General features: G+C 33.2%; 1 protein-coding gene across 1 annotated transcript; it reads right to left on the reverse strand.

The window, feature by feature from the left end:
- Positions 1–37: 37 nt before the first annotated feature.
- Positions 38–21,962, reverse strand: SEM1 (SEM1 26S proteasome complex subunit). The gene is made up of 3 exons (XM_016133696.2): positions 21,782–21,962; positions 7,422–7,515; positions 38–253 (listed from the first exon to the last, which is right to left on the reverse strand). The coding sequence occupies exons 1-3, from the start codon at positions 21,855–21,857 to the stop codon at positions 211–213; spliced, it is 213 nt and encodes a 70-aa protein (XP_015989182.1). The 5' UTR covers positions 21,858–21,962; the 3' UTR covers positions 38–210.
- Positions 21,963–23,643: the final 1,681 nt, after the last annotated feature.

Below are 23,643 nucleotides of genomic sequence, written 5' to 3' on the forward strand. Positions count from 1 at the left end.
AATGAGAAAATTAATAATTAGAGGCAAAGATCAATACTTCTGAACCAAACCAAAATTAGACCAAAACATTTATTTTTTTGTGTTACAAAAGCAAAAATAAAGCCAAGCAGGTAATGAAATAAACATATTTTTTAAAGTGTCCCATCCTGGGTTCTCCTACAATTTATTAAACAGTTCAAGTTTAGGTTGCTTCAACACTTCTTCTGGATGCTATGAGGTCTCCATCTTATAACCATGTTTCTCTAGTTCAGCTCTATAATAAAACACAAAAAAACAACATCACTAGATATTATGATAAATTAAAGAAACAGTTTTTAGAAATAGCACAATAAATAAGTCAACGAGCTAAGTCTAAGCACCAATTTAAAATACTACCAATAGCTTTACTTTAGTCCCTAAAAAAAAAAAACCTATGTAAGAAAGAAACTGGATGTGAATCAACAAAATGCTAATAAAATTTTACTTTCCTATTAGTAAACTTATATTTCATTTTCTTTAATTTTCTGATAAATCAATTTATGGAAGAAATGTGAAAAATTTACTACTATCTTCCAAATACCATGTAAATGTTCTGTTTTTAAGAATCATGAACTATATGGTGAAGAACACAAGACATTGGTATCAAACTTTTAGGAATTTCATAATTATCACAATAGGTACACATAAAGAATAAACATTGCTTTCTATAGTGACATGTATCTATTGCTCTAACCAAGACAAAAATTATAAATTAAATTTATGGATTGTGCAAATTATTCTGCATTAACTATTTATAAGCAAAATAATTTTAAATATGGAGGGAAAAAATCTCAAAATTTATACTAGAATAAATACACACTTTGAGAATGTCAACTGCAACTGTTTATCTGCCTTGTATAAAACATTTGCACAAAAAAATTTAGCTCTGTAATCAATTTCAGCCATTTAAACTACCACTCCAAATATCACTAGCAACTTATCTGCCATGTTTTATAAGAGTTCACAACAAAATTATCTGAGTCCAATCTATGATGAAATATTATACAAATGTAAAGCATAATTAATGTATCCTACATTATTACATCCAGTAAGATAAAGACATTGTTCTCAAGTATAACAGCTTAAACACTATCACACTATCCAGTGTAAGCACAAGGTAGGAATGATGTATAATACTGATTATTCATTTCCCCAAACTCCTTCAATTCCCTAAAATTTTTAGTTATTTATAATACAAATGCTGACCTAAAACCATGAATAATATTAAAGCTAGAGATTATTCATATGAATCATTTTTGTCTTCTGCTCAAGTGTAGAGGGCAGTATGGGCTGATGGTAAAATCTGAATCTGGCAGGAGTCAAGAGATCAGCACAAGTTTCTGACTCTACCCTTTCCTTTGCTGAATTTAATTAAAATGGAAATAATTTTAAAACTTTTTTAGTTTTCCGCTGCCTTTAACAAAATCAATGTAGATTATTCATGTTCTCTTATTTAACAACTATGACAATAAACACCCCCAAAATTCAACTTTTGATTTACGAAAACAAGTACACCAACTCAGTCTGAGTTTGTGCCTGTTTGACTTCCTGGCATGAGGTAGTGACCAATTACATTTATATATGTTTACAAACACAAAAGAAAAAATGATATGCTTCTCTATTAGCTAAATTCTTAGAGAAGATAAAAATTTCTTTGCTGGAATTTAGGATATTAAGAAATAAAAAAAGAAAATAAATCTAGGCCACCAAATACAAAACACAGAACAATATAAAAACACTAAAACATGAACCTGTTGAATAGAAAAATCTAGCAAAGAAATCCAGCACAACTCCAATGATATCAACAGGACACACACAGTGAATGTACACTATTTGACAAAAATAGCACAAAAGTAAGACTAATATAGCCACTGGTAGATTTAGGAAGTCCTCTTCCTTTAATCAGGGACTATAGTGGCTTCTTGAAGTTCTTAGGTAAAATGTGATGCAAGGTTAGGAAAATATCATAATCCTATCTATTTCTACTGATATGTAAAGAAGCAAATATAGCAGAAACAGCAAAAACAGAAACAGAAGCATTTTTAGTTACCTGGAGACACAAGTAGCCTTTTTTTCCCTACCTTCCCTTGTTAAAGGTAATTACATTGAAAGAGAAACACAGAAAGTGGAAGGCTAGGTCCTTGCTCAATACATGGAGCGACATAAGAGGTAGATCCAGAGTTGAAATCCATGTAATATAACTGACTCTAGAGTATGAACAGCCTCTCCGAAGTTAGATTAGGACCCAGCAATGGCAGAAAACAGTAAAACATGTTTTTGTTTTTTTACCACAGTTTATACCACCACATTAAAGTCCTCAACACAGTTTAAAAAGATTAGGATAGGAAAAACATCTTTGCAGGAAACTTGTTAATCAAGACAATTTTTTTAAAAAGCAGGATTATCTGAGGGTGTGCTGTCCAATATTGTAGTCACATGTAGCTATTTATTAAAATTAGTTCATTAAATGGAGTTCATTAGCCATGCCAGCCACATTTCATGAGCTTAACAGCCACATGAAACAAGTGGGTTCTGTACTGGATAAGGCAGCTTACAGAACACTTCCGTCACTACAGTAAATTCTATTTAATAGCACTGGAGATATATAAACAATCTTGTGAGAAAAGATACTCATGACCCAATAAAAAGAAATAATCTTATTCACTAATAGAGATAACTAAATTTTTACATTTAGAGAAATTCACAAACCTAAAGGCAAAAGCAGAACAGAGAACATAAGAGCACTGTGGAGGTGTACTATAAAAACAAGACACAAAGAATATATGCATAATTCTCTATTTCCAAACCAGTAAAAAGACAAGATGTAGTAGTGAAAAGAAATCCAATTATCAATGTATATATATACTAAAAGTCCCTGAAAAAATCATAGCATTCAATAATATCTTGATTTAATTTTTAATAGAAAAGTGCTATTTTCTGACTAATGAAAGACAAAAAAGACATTTGAAGAAACTGAACTCATTTGAAATAGCAAAAGAAAAAAACCTCATTTAGTCTCAACTTAAAAAAAATTCAAAAAGATAACAGAAAACACCAATATATGATTAAGAACACAGAACAGTGATCAACAGAGTTGAAAAGGCTGAAAATAAATATTCAAATAATATAATATGATCTTAATGAGGAAGAAAGGGGGAATGCACACACAAAAAAAGTAGTAGGGTGTTCTCTGATGTAGCTCAGTTTTAAGAGAATTAAGCCAAAAATAAATTCAAAAAGAAAGTGGCAAGAACTTATATACAAAGAATTGATTTAATCCTAGAATGGACTGAGTTCTGTAAAAATAACAATTTTGAGAGCTACATACTGATAAAGAAGAATAAGAATAGATAGATCCAATGCTTGGAATAGATGGTGTTATATTAACAGATTTTAGAGAAAAAGCAAGATTACTGTTCAATAGCTATTGTTCCTAGCTTGTCCATGAAACTGCAAATAAAAAAACATCATTAAGATAAAATTGAAAACTAAGGTAAAATAACTTCATACTGCATTAAAGTAGTTTAAAGTCTCAAGGCTCTGAATAATTACATCTCAGAGTACTAAAAGAACAAAAAGATATAGTCAAAAATCAAAGAGTCAGCAATTTTGAGAAATCACAGAGAATTGTAAAAGTGTTATTCACAAAGAATAACAGTGAAAGGTAAATTGTACTATTCCAAAAGGGGAAAAAGGGGATGGGTAAAGTTGTTATTAGTATCCAGCAAAATACTAAAGTCCTTAGAATGTACAATTTCTGAGTCCATAAAGAATATGCAATGTAGAAAAAAAGCTTCTGTATCATAATTAAGAATGAATTTAAAAATTTTGTTATAAATTATCTCCCTTCCGTTTTGAACAAATGTCCTAGACTAGAAAATTAGACAATTGCAATAGAACTTCAATGTCTTGATTTGAGCAAAGTATGTGACAGTCTATCTAGATAACTGTGGTGAGGAACAGATATGCATGGGTGGAATCGAAATAAAATTAGGGAGGAAAGAATTGCCTCTGCAACATATGGTGCTGGTATAACTGGATATGCACATGCAAAAGAATAATGCTAGATCTTATTTCATAACATATACAAAAATTAATTCAAAATGGACTAACGACCTAAATGTAAGAGCTGAAATTATAAAACTGTTACAAGAAAACAGAGAGATGAATTTTTATAACCTTAAATTTGGCAATGGATTCTTTAAAAATAGATACAAAATTGGACTTCATGAAAATTAAAATCTTTTGTGCAAGGAATGCTATGAAGAAAGTGAAAACAGAATGGGAGAAAATATTTATAAATAATATGTCTGATAAGGGCCCAGTGCCTAGAATATGTAAACAACTTTTACAACTCAACAACAAAGACAAACAACCAAACTTAAAAATGGGCAAAGGACTTGAATAACTATTTTTCCAAAAAAGATACAGAAATGATCAACAAATGCATGAAGAGGTTATCAGTTAGAAAACAAAAAGAACCAGTCGGAAATAAAGAATAACTGAAATGAAGCATACATTAAAGGGAATCTACAGATTAGATGAAATAGAGGATCGAATCGGCAATTTAGAATGTAGCAGAAAACATACTATCAGAACAGCAAAAAGAAAAAAGAATCCAAAAAAACAAGGACAGTTTAATGGCCCTCTGGTACAACATCAAATGTAACAACATTCACATTATAGGAGTATCAGACAGAGAAGACAGAGAGCAAGAAATTGAAAACTTATTTGAAGAAATTATGACAGAAAACTTCCTTAACTTGGTGAAGGAAATAGACATGCAATAACAGGAAGTTTACAGTACCAAACAAGATGAACCCAAAGAGGCCCACACCAAGACATATCCTAATTAAAGGTTAAAAACAAAGAGAGAATATTAAAAGCAGTAAGAGAAAAGCAATTAGTTACCTAAAAAGGAGCTCCCATAAGACTATCAGCTGATTTCTCAACAGAAATTTTGGAGGCCAGAAGTGCTTGGCACAAAAAAATCAGAGCCAAGACCTATAGCCAAAATTACTCTACTCAGCAAAGCTATCATTTAGAATCGAAGGAGAAATAAAGAGCTTCCCAGACAAAAATAAAAGCAAAGGAGTTCATCAACACCATAATGGAATTACAAAAAATGGTAGAGGGATTTAAGAAGAAAAAAAAGATAAAAAATATGAATAACACAATAGCAATAACTACATATCTATGAACAATTACTTTAAATGTAAACGGATTAAATGCTCCAATCAAAAGATGGGGTGGCTAAATGGATAAGAAAACAAGACCCTTACATATATTGCCTACAAGAAACACTTCAGATTAAAAGACACACAGACTGAAAGTTAAAGGAACAGAAAAAGATATTTCATGAAAGTGGAAACAAGTAAAAAACTGGGGGAGCAATTCTTATATAAGACAAAACAGACTTTAAAACAAAGGCTGTAACAAGAGACAAAGAAAGACCTAGTAATCCCACTTCTGGGTATTCATCTAAAGAAATTCAAAACACTATTTCGAAGGGACATGTGTATCCAGATGTTCACTGCAGCATTATTAACAACAGCCAAGATATGGAGGCAACCTGGGTGTCCATGAATGGATAAAGAAGATGTGGTACATGTATACGATCGAATATCATTCAGCCACAAAAAAAGAATGAAATCTTGCCATCTGCAACAACATGAATGGACCTATTATGCTGAGCGGAGTAAGTCAGACGGAGAAAGACAAATGCCATATGATTTCACTGACATGTGGAATCTATGGAATAAAATAAACAAAGAAAACATAAACAAACTAATAGATACACAGAACACTGTGATGGTTGCCAGATAGAAGGGGTGGGGAGGATAAGTGAAAAAAGAGAAGAAATGAAGTACAAATTGGTAGTTACAAAATAGTCAGGGGATATAAAGTATAGCATAAAGAATATAGTTGATAATATTGTAATAACTATGTATGGTGTCAGATGGGTACTAGATTTATTGAGGTAATTACTTTGTAAATTGTATAAATGTCTAATTGCTATGTTGTACACCTAGAACTAATATGATATTATATGCAAACTATAATTGAAAATTTTTTAATTATTTAAAGAAAAAAGTTAATCTGGTTTGTAAGTCAAAGAGCAATGGAATTACAAATGCTCTTTATTATCTTCAAATTGATTATCTTTTCTACATTGTTAATGATGAACATTTATTATTTATGTAATAAATGATCAAAACAATCTGAAAAAAAGAGATCATTTGTCATTAGGGAAATAAGAATCAAAACCACAATGAAATACTAGTTCACACCCACCAGGATGGTTATGATTTTTAAAAATGATATTAACAAGTTTTAGTAAGAATGTTAAGAGATGAGAGAGAACCTTCACATATTGCTTGCTGGTAATGTAAAATTGTTCAGCTGCTGTGAAAAAGTTTGGCAGTGCCTCAAAACAGTTAAACAGAATTACGGTATGACCCAGAAATTCCACTCTTTGGATTATATGCCCAAAATCTGAAAGTAGGTTTTCAAACAAAAACTGTACATGAATGTTCATAGCAGCACTGTTCACAACAGCCATCATCTGAAAACAACCTGAATGCCCCCCAACTAATTAAGAAGATAAACTGTGGCATATCCATACAAGGAAATATCATTCAGCCATAAAAAGGAATGAAGTACTGAAACATGTGACAACATGGATGAAACCTGAAAACATTATGCTAAGTGAAAGAAGCTTAGACACACAAGATCGCTTATTGTATGAAATATCTAGAACAAGCATATCCAAAAAGACAGAAAGCAGGTTAGTGGTTGCCAGGGGCTGGGGAAAAAGAGAAATGTACAGTGAATGCTTAAGGGGTATGGTGTTCCTTTTGGGGTGCTAAAAATGTTTTTGAATTAAATAAAAATGATGGTTAAATGACACGATATACAAAGTGTCACTAAAGTGTACACTAAATGGTTAATTTTATATTATATAAATTTTACTTTGCTCAATCATTGTATTAGATTTGTACATGAACATGAAAAAGGATACTCCCCATCACTCCAATCTCCATTCCAGGTTGAGAATCACCAATTTATTAGATCCTAGCACTCCGATTTTAATTTCTACTGTGATTCAATATCAGCAGAACAGTAACACTGACAGAATTAAATCCACAAGGATAAAAAATAGCAAATATCTTTCTACTTAACTCCTTTACAAAAGGAGATAAGTAGAACAAAAGTTCTACGCAATTACATCAAGTTCGTGTTTAGTAACACAGGAGAGGAAGGCAGAATGTCTTACTTTTTATAATCCAAAAACATATTTCAAAGATTAATCATTTTTTAAGAGCTCAATTATCATATGTAAATTACATATTCCATGCTTACAATTCATGGTAAGTTATATAAAAACCTGGCCTAAAGCTTACCGTAACTGATTGGAGAAGTCATCCTCTACATTGTCATCATCCCAATTATCCTCCCAGACATGTGCATCTTCGTCTTCATCTAAACCAGCCCAGTCTACAAACAAAACAGATGTTGTCTAAATAGTTCTCATATATTATTTCCATAAACACAAAAACTTCAGAAAGTTTGCCACTGAAGGCTCTCACAATTCAAAATACTGTATCTATGAGAAATGGTAATCTTCCTCTTTAAATCTCGATTTATGCTGTCTTAGTTTTCTCAATTCTTGAATTTCCAGATAATCTAAAACAGAAGTTAATATAAAAAATTCTATTTGCCATGAAAATTTTATAATTTCAGGATATTTATTTTCCTAGTTATAATATCTATTTCACAATCTTTCAAAACAAAACAGCACTAACAACACTAAGGCAAGTAGAGAAGCAGTAAGACACCAGCCTAAAATTCAAAACTGTAATACATAAAAAAAAAATAAGTCATATACAGATAATAAAAAGTAGGCCAAATATTTTCTTAAATATGATTGCAAAATTGTTTTATTGTATATGTCTTTATTCTCTAAGATATGCATGCTGAAATATTTAAGTCATGTAACTTTGTTGACCATTTACTTACAAATGATTTTCATATATATTTATTAGATACATAATGTGTTTGTATCATATGTACAATATAAATAAATGTGACAAAATATCTGATGAACTTAGGTATTTGTATTTGCTGCCCTCTTTAACTGAAGTATACAACTGACATTTAACATTATATTAGTTTCAGGTATAAAACACAATGATTTGATATTTGTATATATTGCAAAATGATCATCACAATAAATCCAGTTAACATCGCCACCATAATAGTTACAAAAAAAAGTTTTACTCCACTTCTCCCATTCCACACTTGCTCTCTTTTTAATACTTTTCCACAGTGCTTAAAGTTTTAATATTAAAATGTGCAAAAAAATAGTTTTTAAAAAATCTATTGGGAAATTACCTCTGGAAACCTTCCCTATTCCCTTCTCTTCCTCCTTACTGTCAGAGAATATGTCCCCTTTTTTGTGGACAGCACTTATATACTGCACAATCACAATTAAGTTTATATGTCTATGTCCATTACTAGTGTCTGAGCTCCTTAAGAAAAACTCTTTTATTTACCTTCGTATTCTTAAACTCAAACAGTACCTAGCATATGTACAACAAATGGTTGTGAAACATGCAACAGAACTTTAAATCAGATGTATTTTGTTTAATCCCCTCCCCTCCAAAAACAGTAATTACGAGCTACACACTCTTAAGTGTCCTAGCCGTTAGCTTCATCTTAGTAGTTATCCAAGGGCTACACACTCTTATGTCCTAGCCATTAGCTTTACCTTAGTAGTTATCCATTAGAAACGTGGCTAAGAATATTTCAACCTAAAAAGAAAAATAACTAACAAAAGGTACAATTTAGGCTTCTCTTCTTATAATGCACGTATAGATTTAAAGCTTTTCAGCAATGGCTTATAATAGGGGTATTTTATTTGTTACATTATGTATCGACAAAATTTTTTAATGTCATGTATATCTTCGTCATGATCTAAAAAGAAAGTACTCCCATTTACCTGGTCCCCCAAACCAAAAATTTAGAAGGTATCTTAGCTACTATTTTCAAATTTTAAAAATCATTATGTCCTTTCTATTTCAACTCAATTATCTCCAGAGTTAGTCTCCCCTTCCCTATTCTTGCTGCCACTATGCTAATCTTTATCAGTGATTATTCCCTTCACAGACTATTACTATGGTCCTCTTTGTCCCCTTCTCCCCAACCTTACGGAGTATATATGCCCATCCTCCACTGCTGGCTAAAATGACCACTGCCATTCCTGTCAGTTACTATTCAAAACTTTCAGGTAGGATCCAAATTTTATTAAATTTGCAACTCTAATGCCTACAGCTGAAGGCCGGGCACACAGCAGAAACTCGGTAAAATGTTGGGTAAATGGAACTACATTTCTTAAGTTCCCTCCAAGTGGTCAATTGCTAGTGATGGTTTCACTTGGTTTCAGTAAAAATTGAAGAGATTAACAATATCATGTATTATGAATGAGTTATATAAAATTCATAACTGTATTTAAGAATGTTTTTGAGAACAGTGATCACCTCATTCAATGCTCCCCTAAGAAACATCATATGGGAAATTTCTTTTAAACCTCAGTCCCTGAAAATATGAAAAAGTTTTTTCATTTATTTAAGGTTGTTATTTATTTAGGATATTTATTTCAGGTTGCTAAGAAGCTCAGTCAAATGTATACCTAATTTTAATCACTATATAGGGCAGTGAATGTATATTCATTAATAAAAATTCTCAATAAAAAAATACTGATTGTTAACTGCATAAATTTTCTAGTAATATTATTACACTGCCTAGTAATATTATTCTCAAAGAAGGAACACTGCAATTACCTGAATTCAAATCCTGTACTATTCTCTGAGGTTCTTAACAACAGTAATAATAAAATTGACTACTGTAACTCAAAACTAAATTGACTGGGCTAGATCTATCCTTACATTTTCTCCTTTCTTGTAGAAGTACCTTTAAGCTCAAGCAGAAAATTTAGTTTGTGAAACTATTTTTTATAATGAGAATAGATTAAGAAGTTAAAGAAAAGGAAATTACATTCAAGATTTCCCTCAGTCTACGGAAGGGTGATCAGACAGCTACTGCAACCTAATTTTTAAAATAGATACATGTATTCCTAAAGCTAAAGATAAAATGAAAGAATAATATTTTTGTACTTCTATAGACTTAAAAAGTGATTAGAGTTCATCATTAAGTATAGGGATAAAATAATGCTGCTACTCATATTGCCATTGTAATCAATAATAAACTGTTTACTACATACATTAGATATAAACTTCTTTGTTGTTCTAAAAACAAAAAAAACTCAGTCAGAAAAAAGTGAGTTATCACAATACAAAAAATAAAGCAGGCAGAGAGTGCAGTTTTCAGTATACAAGAGAGGAGCATTAAGTATAGGTGGTATGGGGTGCAGCCTAAGATCAAATTTTAAATTAATATCACCCAAAATCAACTAAATAACTTAAATTTTAAAAACTGAATAAAGCATTTCAAATCTCAAACTTATATTTTATAGAAATTTAGATTCTTGGATATTGAATTTATAACGGAACTAAATCCATTATCCCTTTTATATCAAGTAAACAATAACTTTATTAGTTCTCCACATTCCTTCCAGTTACTATAACCTAGAGCTCCATAGCTACCTAATAATATTAATACACAACTTAGAATTTTGTTTCTTATTTTATTTTAATGACATTAAGACCTTCCAGTATAAAAAATTCACATAACACTATTTCATTAAACTACAACACAGCAAGGTTTGGCTTTGGCTTTATAATTCAAGTTCTTATAAAATGGCTAATAGTGAGGATTGTTTAAAATTACAGAATTTTGGAGACGAAAACCTTAGAGATCACTTATATTGTAACTTTCTTTGAAAACTTTCACCATTATCACTATTAAAAAAAAAAGTAAAGACTGTCTTACAAGAAAATATTAACTTGTTTTACCATTATTTCAAAGCCTTAACTCCTAAACTTTAAAATATGTTTGGATTGAGCCTAGAAATAGGAACTGCCAAATTAAATACTGTTTTACTGATATTTTAAGGAGTTTTTATAAATATATCTAATAAAGTTTAATGTTCTAAAAAAAAAAATCTGAATGTATAATATGTTCCTGAATAAAGGGCATGACACAACTCAAGTTACAACTGAATTGTTTTAAGGTTCTAAGACACCAAGCCTCACATCAGCCTGAAACACTTCTAACTAACCAGCTTCCTAAACTGACTAGGTGGTTTCCATCTGCACTGGCTCCTTAAAAAAAAAAAAAAAAAAAAAAAAAAAAAAAGATAACATGTCAAAAAATCCAAGTTAGAAATATAAAATAACAGAAATATATATTTCATATGTCTCTACTAACCTTATAAATCTACCCTTTACAGAAGAGCAAAAATATAGGGCCCCCCACCAGGAACTTTTAATGTAATTAGATTCAAAATGCTGATTTCAACACTAATTACTTGATGCCATTCTGATGTCTTCAAGTTAGTTTTAATTTTTTTAATTTTAAGAGAGTCGAAAAAAAAAAAACATATTTGTTAATTTGTTTTCTAGGAGCACCAACCCTTAATACTAAAAAGGCTAGAAAAATTCAAAATAATATAATAAGGAAGATACTAAAACAGTCTTTTTTTTTAATAGTACAATTTTTAGTTTATCGAGATGAATTCTGAAAATCATTTAGCATAAGGACAAAACATCAATCCCCCCATTTATAATCATCTCATACTCTTTTAATGAAAGGAAGGGAAAAGAAAGAGGGTAGAAATAAAGTATCAAGAAAAAGAAATGGCTCACAAAGGGGAAAAAAACAGTACTGTAATCAAAATTTTAGGAAGAACGACACAAAAAGATTCATGACACTAACTCTATATTTCTTTGGCATCATTATACAGTACATCATAATTAAGACACATAATTAAGAGTTTGTATTTTGTAAAAATACAAAGATAAAAAGCTGGTTAAATTCTTCATTAATCATCACATAAATTTGAATGCACTCTTTAACCTTAATGTTTTATCCTAGGAGTGAGATGCACTGAAGTCTATATGCCATACTATTCTTCCAATCACCACAGATGAAGAATCCAAGACAATGATTAACCTTCTGAATTACAACTTGAGTATTTTAAGTTATTTAAGAAGCACACCATTAAGAAATTTTAGTGTTCACACCAACAAACCAGAATCTATATTTTAGATAGAAACTTTAAAGATTTTATTACTTAGGAATATACTATATTATATAAAAAGTTTAAATGATAGGGTATGATAGGCCCAACCATTATTTCCAACACGTAAATCCATCACACTGTACATGTTACAATACATGTAAATTACAATACAGGTAAACTCTTAAGTGAACATGTAGCAAGCTATGATTGTTATAATCTCTGGGATTTGGCTGGCATCTCTTGCAACACATCTCTGAATTGTGGTTTAATTTTCAATTACAACATACACTGATAACCATACAATTTTATTTAATCATTTGTTTTTAAAGCCTTAAACCCAAAAATGGCTTTTTTTAAAAGGACAAAATAACAAATTCAAACGAGGATACCTGATTAATGTCTAATGCCTTTCTTTAATATGTGGATGTCTTTATAATGTCTACACTTCATCTTTAAGACTAAATGTATTGTCAGGATTGTGATTAATCATTTAAATAACCACAGCTGTGTTTACTTCAGTGTGCAAGCCTCCAGATGTGTACTGGTAAAAAAAAAAAAAAAAATTACCATATTTTAGGAAGTCAGAATTGGAAATAACCAATAACAGATGCCTGATACATAAGTTTCTAGCAATTCTCAATTGCTTAGGGTTTGCCCTCAAATTTGGCTTTGTTCACATTTGCCAGTGAGAATTACACCTGTGACTAGCTTTATATTTCAAAAATCTGACCTATCAAAGATCCCATGTATTTCATCTAAGTATTACCTTGACATTTAAGTGTGAAAAAGGGTTTTTTCTCAAACAAGGACCAAAAACGTGAGTGAGGAACTTCAGAGCAAGCAACCAAAAGCAAGTTATAAATGATGTTGCTACCAGATTATTGGTGACCTTGTAGTTATTTGTGACCAGGAGTCTGAAACAAGAGGCTCCAAATAACTTACAAAACCAGTTAAAATTTTTCTTACAAGAAAACAAAGGAATTTCAAACACAATTATTTTCATCAATTTAAAAATACACACACACACACACACACACACATACACTCATACATACATATATAGAGAATGGTTTCACTACAATTTCATGCTGACTTTGGTTCTCTTTTGTTGATTAGTGCTTTCTCCATAATTCTAAGAAATTCCCAAAGCCATTACTACACTCATCTTTCCAAGCCCTTCAGGCACTACACTCATCTTAATTCCCTCATTCTGCTCCTCCATACTACCGAGTCAAGTGTATCCGATGTGAACTCTACCATCCATCATCCATTAGACATGTAGGTGCAAAATCACAACCCCTGATTTCTTCTTTCACTACTCCGTATCAAACTAGTTGCCAAAGCTCCTCTGTTGTTCTTGCATCGGCCTCCACTTCTTTCCTAATGACAACCTATTTCAGGCCCTTAGTCCTCCTCACCTAAGCTATTTCAACAATGTCCTAGCTTCCTTGACTCGGTCTCTTTCTATTCCTTTCAAATTAATTCTGCTGGGTTAATTTTCCTAAACCACTTCCTACCTATAGGAAATTCACACATATCAAACCGACAACCAACAAAAAAATCCATGTCTCGTCTACTTAAAGATAAAGTCCAAACTGGTCATTTGGCTTAAAGCATTCCATGATTAGGCCCCGAACTACATGTATTTATAACCATATTTCACAGTCGAATTATACACACTGATTTTCCACCTCCAAGCATCTATTCCTTTTCCTTTCCTTTGACAACCGCTTTCCTACATTTCTATCTTTTGAAAGTTCTATTCAAATGTTGCCGTCTCACATTGTACACAACTGAAAACAATTTCCCCTTTTCAACGGCTGTTGCACTTTACTATCAATTGATTAATCCTTGCTGCCCCCAACCACCACCAGCAGCAATTGGAAGGAAACTAAATGAAATCTTACCCAGAAGCCCAACAGAGAAAGACAATCAAAAGCAAAGTTGCTTTGGTTTAATTGGGGATGCAAGGGAAGGACTTGGAGCCCCACATCCCAAGATAAGCATCTGCAAAATACTATAAAGCTTAAGCTTGGTATGAAAAACCACTAATCTATATCTCCCTTAACATTTGTATCACTAAGTTCTCATACACGTGCGCGCGCACACACACACACACACACACACACTCATACACCTACCCCATCATTCCCACCCCACAAGGAGTCAAATCTGGCTCAGAGCAGCCTGTAGTTAACTGTGACTTTGAGAAGTTACTTAATTTTACTAAGTACAAACCATTTACTAAGTACAATGCCAATGAGACTATGTATCTAAAGCACTTAGTACTGATAAATGGCAGTCAATATCATTCTCTCTCTGCACCACTGAGTGCCAGATTTATAGGAAGCACTCAGGAAATATATATTCATCGAGTAAATCATTTATGATGTGCTAATCACTGCAAGAGAACTTGAGGAGTGAGGGAATTAAGAAGAGTAACATGTTCCAGAATAAAAACAATTCATGTCCCCTTCTACCAAGCATTAAATACACAAAAGAATATAAAACTGGAAGGAAAAAAAAAAAAGATATTTGGTGAATTTTTAGGACCTCAGAAGAAGAGTATAACTATAGTTTTTAAAACTTATTTTCCCCTCGACGTTTTCACAGTTCATCACATCTTTCAATGAATGTTTAACAACCGAGTAATAATACTATTTAAGTCATAACTGCTTATTGCTTGTTGATTCCATAGAATCAGTGAAACAGCTAACCAAATAATTTTTACTATGTAATATCCTGAGTCATACTTCTCATTTCCCCCTGCCAAGCACCAATATCTTGATTTGTGGGTTTTTTACTCTACTGTATTTCTTATGCCTCTTGTACACCTGTATACATACTTAAACAATGTATGCTATTGTTTTATGTATTTTCATATTTTATATAAATAATCACACTATCTTTAAAAATACTTCTGGAAAAGAATTCAGCATATTTTTTAATTTAAAAGTTTTTAACACTAGAAAATATATTATCAAATAACCTACAATCTCAACAAGCTTAATTAGGATAGACCTAGAATTACAAATAAAATTTGTCAAAAATAGTTAGAATTCTATATAAACTAAACATCATCCAGAATCCGAATCCCTAAACATATTAGGGGGTAGAAAAGGAAATTAATGATCACTGAATACCAACTTTACACCAAACTCTATGCTATGTACTTTACATGTATCATTGTTATGGACTGATTACCTGTGTCCCCCAGGCCCCAAAATTCGTATTTTGAAGCCCTAACTCCCAATGTGATGGTATTTGAAGATGGAGATTTTAAAAGGTAATTAAGATTATATGAGGTCATGAGGGTGGAGTCCTAGTGATGAAATTATAAGGCCATTATAGGAAAAGACATCAGAGAGCTTGCTCCCTCTCCTCCACCCTGTAAGGATAAAGTGAGAAGACAATAGTCTACAAGCCAGGAAGAGGGCCCTCACCAAGAAATAAATCAGCTAACACCTTGATCTTGGACCTCCCAGGCTCCAGAATTGTGAGAAAATAAATTTTTGTTGTATAAGACACTAAGTATACGGTATTTTGTTATGGCATCGGACTAACATAACCATGTAATCCCTACATGACTCTTAATTATTATGTATAAATTACATATGAAGAAACTGAGAATTAAGAAGGTAACAGTTCAAGGACAAAACATAATGGTCAATCTCACTTAAATCAATCCAAATCAAATGATATGCTTATATTTTTCATCCATCGGGTTTACAATGACTTAAATGTTTCATATGGACTATAATCAAACTTATGAGGAAAACGTGAACTATAGATGGGACTGTTAATTAACTCTTCACAGAAGACATTTGAAAATATATGTCAAATTTCAAAATGCACCTGGTCCTAGTGAGGTGCCAGAGCCGAAGCAGAGCCACAAGGGCATTCATCCAGATGAGTAGCACTGTGTGGCTGATGTGTCAGAGCGTGGAGTAAGAAGAGAAGAGTTTGGCATGATACAGAATGTTGAAGCCCAAGAGAGATAAGCAGGATATCTACGGGTGGAGGGAGCAAAAAAGATTGGATGACCAAAATAGACAATATATTTATAATAACGGAAGCCAGGTTTCTCACTGTTGAGGAATTATAAACACAGAAAGAGAAAAAAAACTAGAAATATACCCCATGGTGGTGAACTGTAATTGGAGATATCTGAGTGAATTCATGATTTTATAGCAGCATACACATATATAAGTATAAAAGTATATATATGTGTATACACATTAGTATATTTCCTAGTTTCGTCTACTGAGATGGTCCCAAAAGCAATTTGCAAAGTTGGAGCTAAGATCTTGCCTTCTAAATATTATTCCACACTAAAAGGAATGTGCCTCGGAGAAATGGATAATTCCAGAACTAGAGCAGGAAAGCATAAGATTAGCCTTGAATACCTTCTTGTGTCAGAATGTTAGAAAATGCACAAAGAATGATGGTAACATGTCAAAAGGTTACAGCAGACAGCTTGAAGGGGTTCCCATTCTTCAAATAGGGGACAATTTGGAGATGAAAGTAAATAACAGCAATATATTATAACCCACTGAATGAGAATTCATGAGTCTGTGCTAACATAAATAGCTTGAAAGTTTGATGAATGCAATACTGTATTTACAGCGTTTCAAAGTCCCTCCTCACAAAACACTTATTAATTATGAATGAGTAATCTAAAATTGGAAAAGTCTCTCATACACTACTTTAATAAAGTGATCAAAGTGAACATCATCAGTAACAAAACAAACGAGAATCATGTTCCACCTAATAGGATGGAATGAGAACAAAAAATCATGACTATGATTTTCCTGCCAAGGTGCAGAACATGAACCTAAGCACAGGGAAACACCAAGGTAACTGGCCTATAATCTTCACAAGTGTCAAAATCACGAAAGTCAAAGACAAATTGATAACTGCTCTAGACTGAAGAAACCTAAGAGACACGACAACTGAATGTAGTAATCCATGCCTCTAAATTAAGACATTATTGAGACAATCTGAGAAACCTGAAAGAAATTTGTGGATTAGAGATGATAGTAATGTATCAATGTGTTAATTTCCAATTTTGATGTTTGTACTGTGGTTGTCTTTGCAGGATATACACATTAAAATATTCTGGAGTGAAGGGCATCAGATTGGCAACTTACCCACTTATGGTGGTGGGGGGGAGGTTATACTTTCAATTACTCTGTAAATTTGCAATTATTTCAAAGTAAAAAAATTATATTAAAAATTTTTTTAAATCACCTTTCAATTTGACCTGGAAAATTCTTCTTTAAGAGTTTACTTATATAAAAGCAAAAAGCATACATACAAAGATATAAGACTATTCACTGCAGCATATGATTGGCATGAAGACATTCGATAGGCACTTTGCCATTCGTTTTATTTTTTTTCTTAAAAATATTTAGTAACATGAATTCTCCATTTCTTGCTATGACCATGAATTAATTTAAATGTATGACAGTATTATTTATGTGTCTATTACATTTAATAACTGAAAGTAGTAAAGCCCCTTTTGGTACTAGGTAAAATAATTAGTGTGATATCTGATATAATCAATATTAGCTGTATCTACCTCTACATTTAAGATTGTAAGGAATCCTTCTTTTAATGGGTTAGCCCAGTTAGTATCCAATGTTCAAGTAAATATTTCTCAGTGGCATTTTTCAGGACTGGCCTATGAATAGCAGGCATTTAAAATCCTTGATCTCTACTCATAAAATGCTGATACTTATTTCACATTTCTACTTGTCGAGTAAATGTGACATCCCAAAATACTCTCCTGGTTAAGAATTACAAGATGACCTACTCTGTTAAACACAGGCGAGAGTGCCTTGGTTATTCTAGAATGCTGGCAGCATTGGGAGACCACCAGCTTATTATCTGCCTCAACAGACATATTCTCATCCAGTGTCTTACCCAGGAATTTCTCAAGGAGGGTGAGGAGGTAGGTGGTATACTGCTCTTGATTTCTTCAAATACAGCAGTTTCACTGGTTAAAGAAAAATTATAGAATACTTAGCATAATAATATTCTCTTCTAAATACCACTGCTTCTGAAGGCAAACTCAGTTTCATTTTAAATATTTTTTTAAAAGCTTTTCCCTCAAAAAAAGAAAAAACTCTCGATTCTGGCACAGGAAAAAGAAACTAAAAGAATCTAAAAGCTCACTTGTTCTTCCCACTTTTACTCTCACCAACTTACCCTTGTCAGAGAAAGGAGATTAATGAAAATATTTTAATGCACTTTCAATAGCTGTTGAATATGAAAAGTTGTTTGAAGTTTCAAATAAATTAAGAGTATTTTAGTTTTACACCCCACTCTACTACCGCCAACCTAAACTTTGAAAAAATCTACCTTTTGTAGACTTCAAGTTGCTTTCCAGTTCTAGAATTCTAACCATGCCAAAGCCTCCAAAATTATAATCAATCATGACCAGAATATTGAATGCTTTCCTAATAAAGCCTATTCTCAATCAGTTTAAATAGCCAAGAAGTTGCAGAATGAGTTTCACAAGGATCCTAAACATAATTTTTAACAGTTCCTACTTAATGATGAGTAGATTACACACCTACCAACTAGAATTGTGAAGAACCACTAACGTTAACACAGATCCAGAATAAATAATGGGGATGGGGGAAGCATTTGTTCCCTTGTACTTTCAGAGAATCACCTCACCTCACAAAACGCACATTTTCTGAAGAGATATTCAGAAAAAAAAACAATGAGGCCTCCGTGAAAACACATTATCTTAGTTTCTTTTTTAAAACAGAAATTTCCCTTCCTTAAAATGACTGAACTGGCATCCTACCAAACAAGTTCTTCCCTGGAATGAGATGTAGCAACAACACTCCCAAAAGATGGACAATTCTTTAGTTAAACCAAGGACACATTAATTTCAGTAAAGCCTTTCACATAGCAGGCTCTTAGCTGCAAGCTACCCTTGACAGTGGACATCATCCACTTTCTGGAGCAGAGACACCCAACAAGACCTTTGAAAGACCTTGCATAAATTGAAAAGAAGATTGCAGGCAATTTAAAAGTTGTTATCTATTTGTGATTCTGTCAGTGGCATATTTACCATGAAGACAATCACAAGAACTTCCAAAGAAGGCAAAGAACTTTGAAAGTAATTCAGGGAGTTAATAACCAGAAAAATCAAATACTGAAAGATTCAAAATAGGCCACATTTTTAAAGCAGTACTTCTCCAACTTTACTGTGCATACACATCCTTTAGGAACCTTGGTAAAGTCCAAACTGAGTCAGTAGGTCTAGGTTGAGATGCTGCATTTCTAACAAGCTCCCAGGCTTGTTAAATGCCAAAACTGCTGGTCCAGAGATCATACTTTGAATGGCAATGAAAATTAACCACGACTAGGCTAAAAATGTCAGAAATGTACCGTTTCAAAAGATAAATGATTCGTTGAAGATATTTTTCCAAGTTTTTTTTCTTTTATTTTGCTATTTATCAGAGCAATTTTTATTAGTAAATATTGATTGGCTTCACCTCATGGGCTGATTTTGCATCCAGCAAAATCTCAATAATTGAAATTAACAACAAAGGAAAACTGTCTGAATTAAAAACTAAAGAAGAAAAATACAGAAACCTAAACAAAATCAATTCAAATGTTATTTCTCATTTTAAATGGAGTTTCCTGAATGAAGCAGATTCAACAAATTCCAACCTCCTGAAGACAAATATTCTGTAAGGTGAGCAATAAAAGGTGAGTTATTTAACGTAAATAAACCAATCTGTTGTGAGAGGCCCTGTCTTCACAAAAAATATTCTCTGCTTTACTTTTTAGCTTTAATGAGATTTTTCTATGTTACTATCAACATTTTCAACCAATTTCTGCTCACAATATAAACTTAAAACAAGAACTACATATTCTGCAAAAGCTGTTAAAAGTTGCTGAGAAAAATCATGTGCATCATCAGGTACACAGTTATCTCTAGATCCTTTTAAACAGTCAATTTTCAACTACTTATTTTACATACAGATTCATTCCTTTAACAAGCCTTTATTAACCACCTACTATGTGCCAGGCACTTTGCTACATGTTACGGATAAAGCTTGGATTGAGGATTCACTAAAGACTGACCTTTCAAATCTTGGTTTATTCACCTAATGGCAAGCTTTTTAAATCTCTGAGCCTGTTTCCTCAGGGTTATGGTAAATAAAGTGCCTAACATTATACCTTGTATATGATAAATGATGAAAACATACATGCTAACCTTTTAAAACATGAAATTTCAGTAAGAAGTGGATCCTGCCCTCGATAAGCCAGTTTCTATTACACAGATCAATGTCGGAGCATTGTGAATCAAACTTCAAAGTGAGGTGAAGAAAACACATCTGAACAGATATATCTACCACCAAAATAAAAAAACAATCCCCACAATATATAATGGATCCTAGAATAGGAGGGGGGAAAAAGTGTTTTGGGTTGTTAGTTTATGAGTTTGTGTAGTATGCACAATAATGTCTTCTTCCACCAAAAAAAAAAAAAATAGACTATAACTACAAAGAACAAATGTTCCAGCTGTGTGGTTTGATGCACAATAGAATTATGATAGGTACAACTTAGGACAATTTTAGTGAAGCAGTAATTGCTTAATATAACAAATCTGTACACCATTAACCACAATTCCCTTTCTACCATCTAGAAAAACTACTCAATCACAACCTCCTTTTCTTATGAGATTATTTACCCTATGTGTAACATTAAGCCAATAAAGTAATTTGGAAACTGTAACTAGCCATACGATCTAACAAACAGAACCAGTACAGCTTAAAAAGTTTAAGAACTGTGGCGTCAAAAGGGTCAAGTGTCCATCATTTCTAGCCAGTTATGTGACACTGGTCAAATTTCAGTTTCTTTATCTGAAAAATGGTAATACCGGTACCGACATGCTACATTTGTGAAAATGAATTAGTTCCTCTTGGTAACCATGAAGATAACAAACTATAGACGTTTTAGGGTCTTATAAATACTTAAATTTGTTAGTTCGAAGTGATCAAAAATGAATGAGCAACAAAATAATGTGTATTAAGCACCAACACCTGATCTATCCACCACCCTACTTAACAAGTTTCATCTGTAAAGTCTTAAAAGTAAGTGGCACTAGCCCAACCGGAAGCAACAATTTAATTCTGGCAACTTTAAAAGCAAAGGAAGGCTCCTAAACCAAAAGAAAATAAAAGGAATAGAGGTTATATTGGCTTGAACGAGGTGGCGGGTGACCCAGCTGAAGAGTAAAAGGACCAACCGTCCAAGACACCCGAACTAGGGGCCCAGAGTCGCCGTGGCTCCTCCCAATGAGGAAGCAGAAGGCATTCAACCTCACCGGCGAGTCCCACCGTGACACTCCGACCCCAGGCAGGTCGCACGGAAGGTCGCGCGGGCAGAGCCCCCAGAGCCGGCCGCGGGGGTCCAGACTTCCCGCAGGCGCCTCCCCGCCCGGCCCTTGCTCCCGCGCCTCCTCCCCTCGCAGGCCTGAGTCACGGTCCGCGTGGCCCAGACGCCGGGACCCAGCACAGCCCAGCCGGTTACCTTCCGCAGGGAATTCCTCGAACTCGTCGTCCTCCTCCAGGAGACCCAAGTCTACCGGCTGCTTTTTCTCTGACATCGCGACCCTCTGCACGCCAAACCAAGAGAAAAGTTGGAGCCTCTACTCTTTCGCAGCCGCCACCGCCGCCGCCTCCGAGACCGGCTCTACCATAGAAACCTGAGCGCAGAGCAACGGGAGCACCGCGAGGAATGCTGGGATACTGGAGGTCCGCCCAGCGCTTCCTGCGGGTTTAGCAATCCAGAGTTAGAAAGGCGGCTTCTTTTGTGCCTCTCTCGTCTTACCTAGAGTTTCTGAATTGACACACTTAATAAAAGGATATGCTCTGTGACTGGAAAAAACTCGTAATGTGTAGAAAAGTTAAAACCTTTATCTAATTTACTGCTGAGGGATGAGGTGTCCACGAAGATTCATTACAGGCCTGCTGAATACCAGGCCCTTAACGTACATTTGCTCCATCCTTAAAATAATTCCCTGAGCGTGGTATTAAATATCTCCATATCACAGAAACTTCAGATTCAGAAATAGCTAAAGTCACTCAGGTAGTGCTAGATAATCCAAATGCAAATTTGTTTGCCTGACTTTAATAGCCAAACTTTTTCATTTTTCAGTGTTCTTCCATCTTGTAATTATGCCGTGGTGAATACTCTATTGTGTATGTGTGTGTAATAACTAATTTACAGGTTATTATAAAATACTATGTAAAACGATATATGCAATATTTTATGGTGTTCAAAATATGTCATTTGAATTTTTAAAATATTAAATATTTTGAATATAGTTGTGAATTATAAAACATGTATGTAATATAGATGAGCACTATGTAATGCAATTATAAATTAATAATTGTACATTTTGATAACATGTTTTTGTTTATAATTTAAATCCCATTTCTTCAGCATTAGTTTATACCATGTATGAGGCAAGCATTATGCTAAATATCAAACATATGTATAGACAAGAGCCTTCCCCTCAAGGAGCTCATAGTCCACTCGGAAACATGTAATTAGGTAAATGGCAATGGCACAGTAATACATTTGAATCTGTTTTAAAATAAAAGTATGTGAGAAATGAACAGAGTGTGAATATACAAAGAATGGACCAGTTAAATAGAGCACAAGTTTGGACCAGAATTTGGGAACCTATAGTTAGATGTAAATTTTTAAAAAACAATATGGCCCTTATAACACTATTTTGATTTGATTACTGAAAACATTAGCAGTCTTCAAATTAAGTTCAAAGTATATATAATTTGGCATGTTACATAAATACCAAATTAATGAAAGAAGAGAAAAAATGAGGAAAATCTAAAATAGGAAGTATGTAGGGAGTAGAAATGTAGAAAGTATGTAGTACATTTCTTCATATTAAAGTCCATTTGTATGGCAAACATTTTTTAACTTGATGAGATCTCTTAGAGTGGCGGTCCCCAACCTTTTTGGCACCAGGGACCAGTGCTCCTATGAGAATCTAATGCCTGATGATCTGAGGTGGAGCTGAGGTGGTGATCCGGGCACTGGGGAGGAGTTGCAGAGCTTGCCCACTGCTCGCCTCCTGCTATGCAGCCCAGTTTCTAACAGATCACAGATCAGTACCAGTACTCAGTTTAGTAAGACTTGAGCATGGATTTATCTCCTACGGAATTATAGTGAAGATTAAATGAGATTAGATAATATGCATAGTTTATACCTGGCATGTAGTAAGTGATAAATACATGTTACCTACTATTAGCTATGATCTTGAATTTTAAAATATCTTAGATCTTCCAAACCAACCCTAAAAGTCTCTAAATATGCTTTTGTTTCTGAGATGGTATTTTGGTGATACTTCGTGAGAAAGTTAGTTC

The sequence above is a fragment of the Rousettus aegyptiacus genome, unplaced genomic scaffold, assembly GCF_014176215.1.
Source record: "Rousettus aegyptiacus isolate mRouAeg1 unplaced genomic scaffold, mRouAeg1.p scaffold_m13_p_13, whole genome shotgun sequence".
In the NCBI taxonomy this organism is placed as follows: Eukaryota; Metazoa; Chordata; class Mammalia; order Chiroptera; family Pteropodidae; genus Rousettus; species Rousettus aegyptiacus.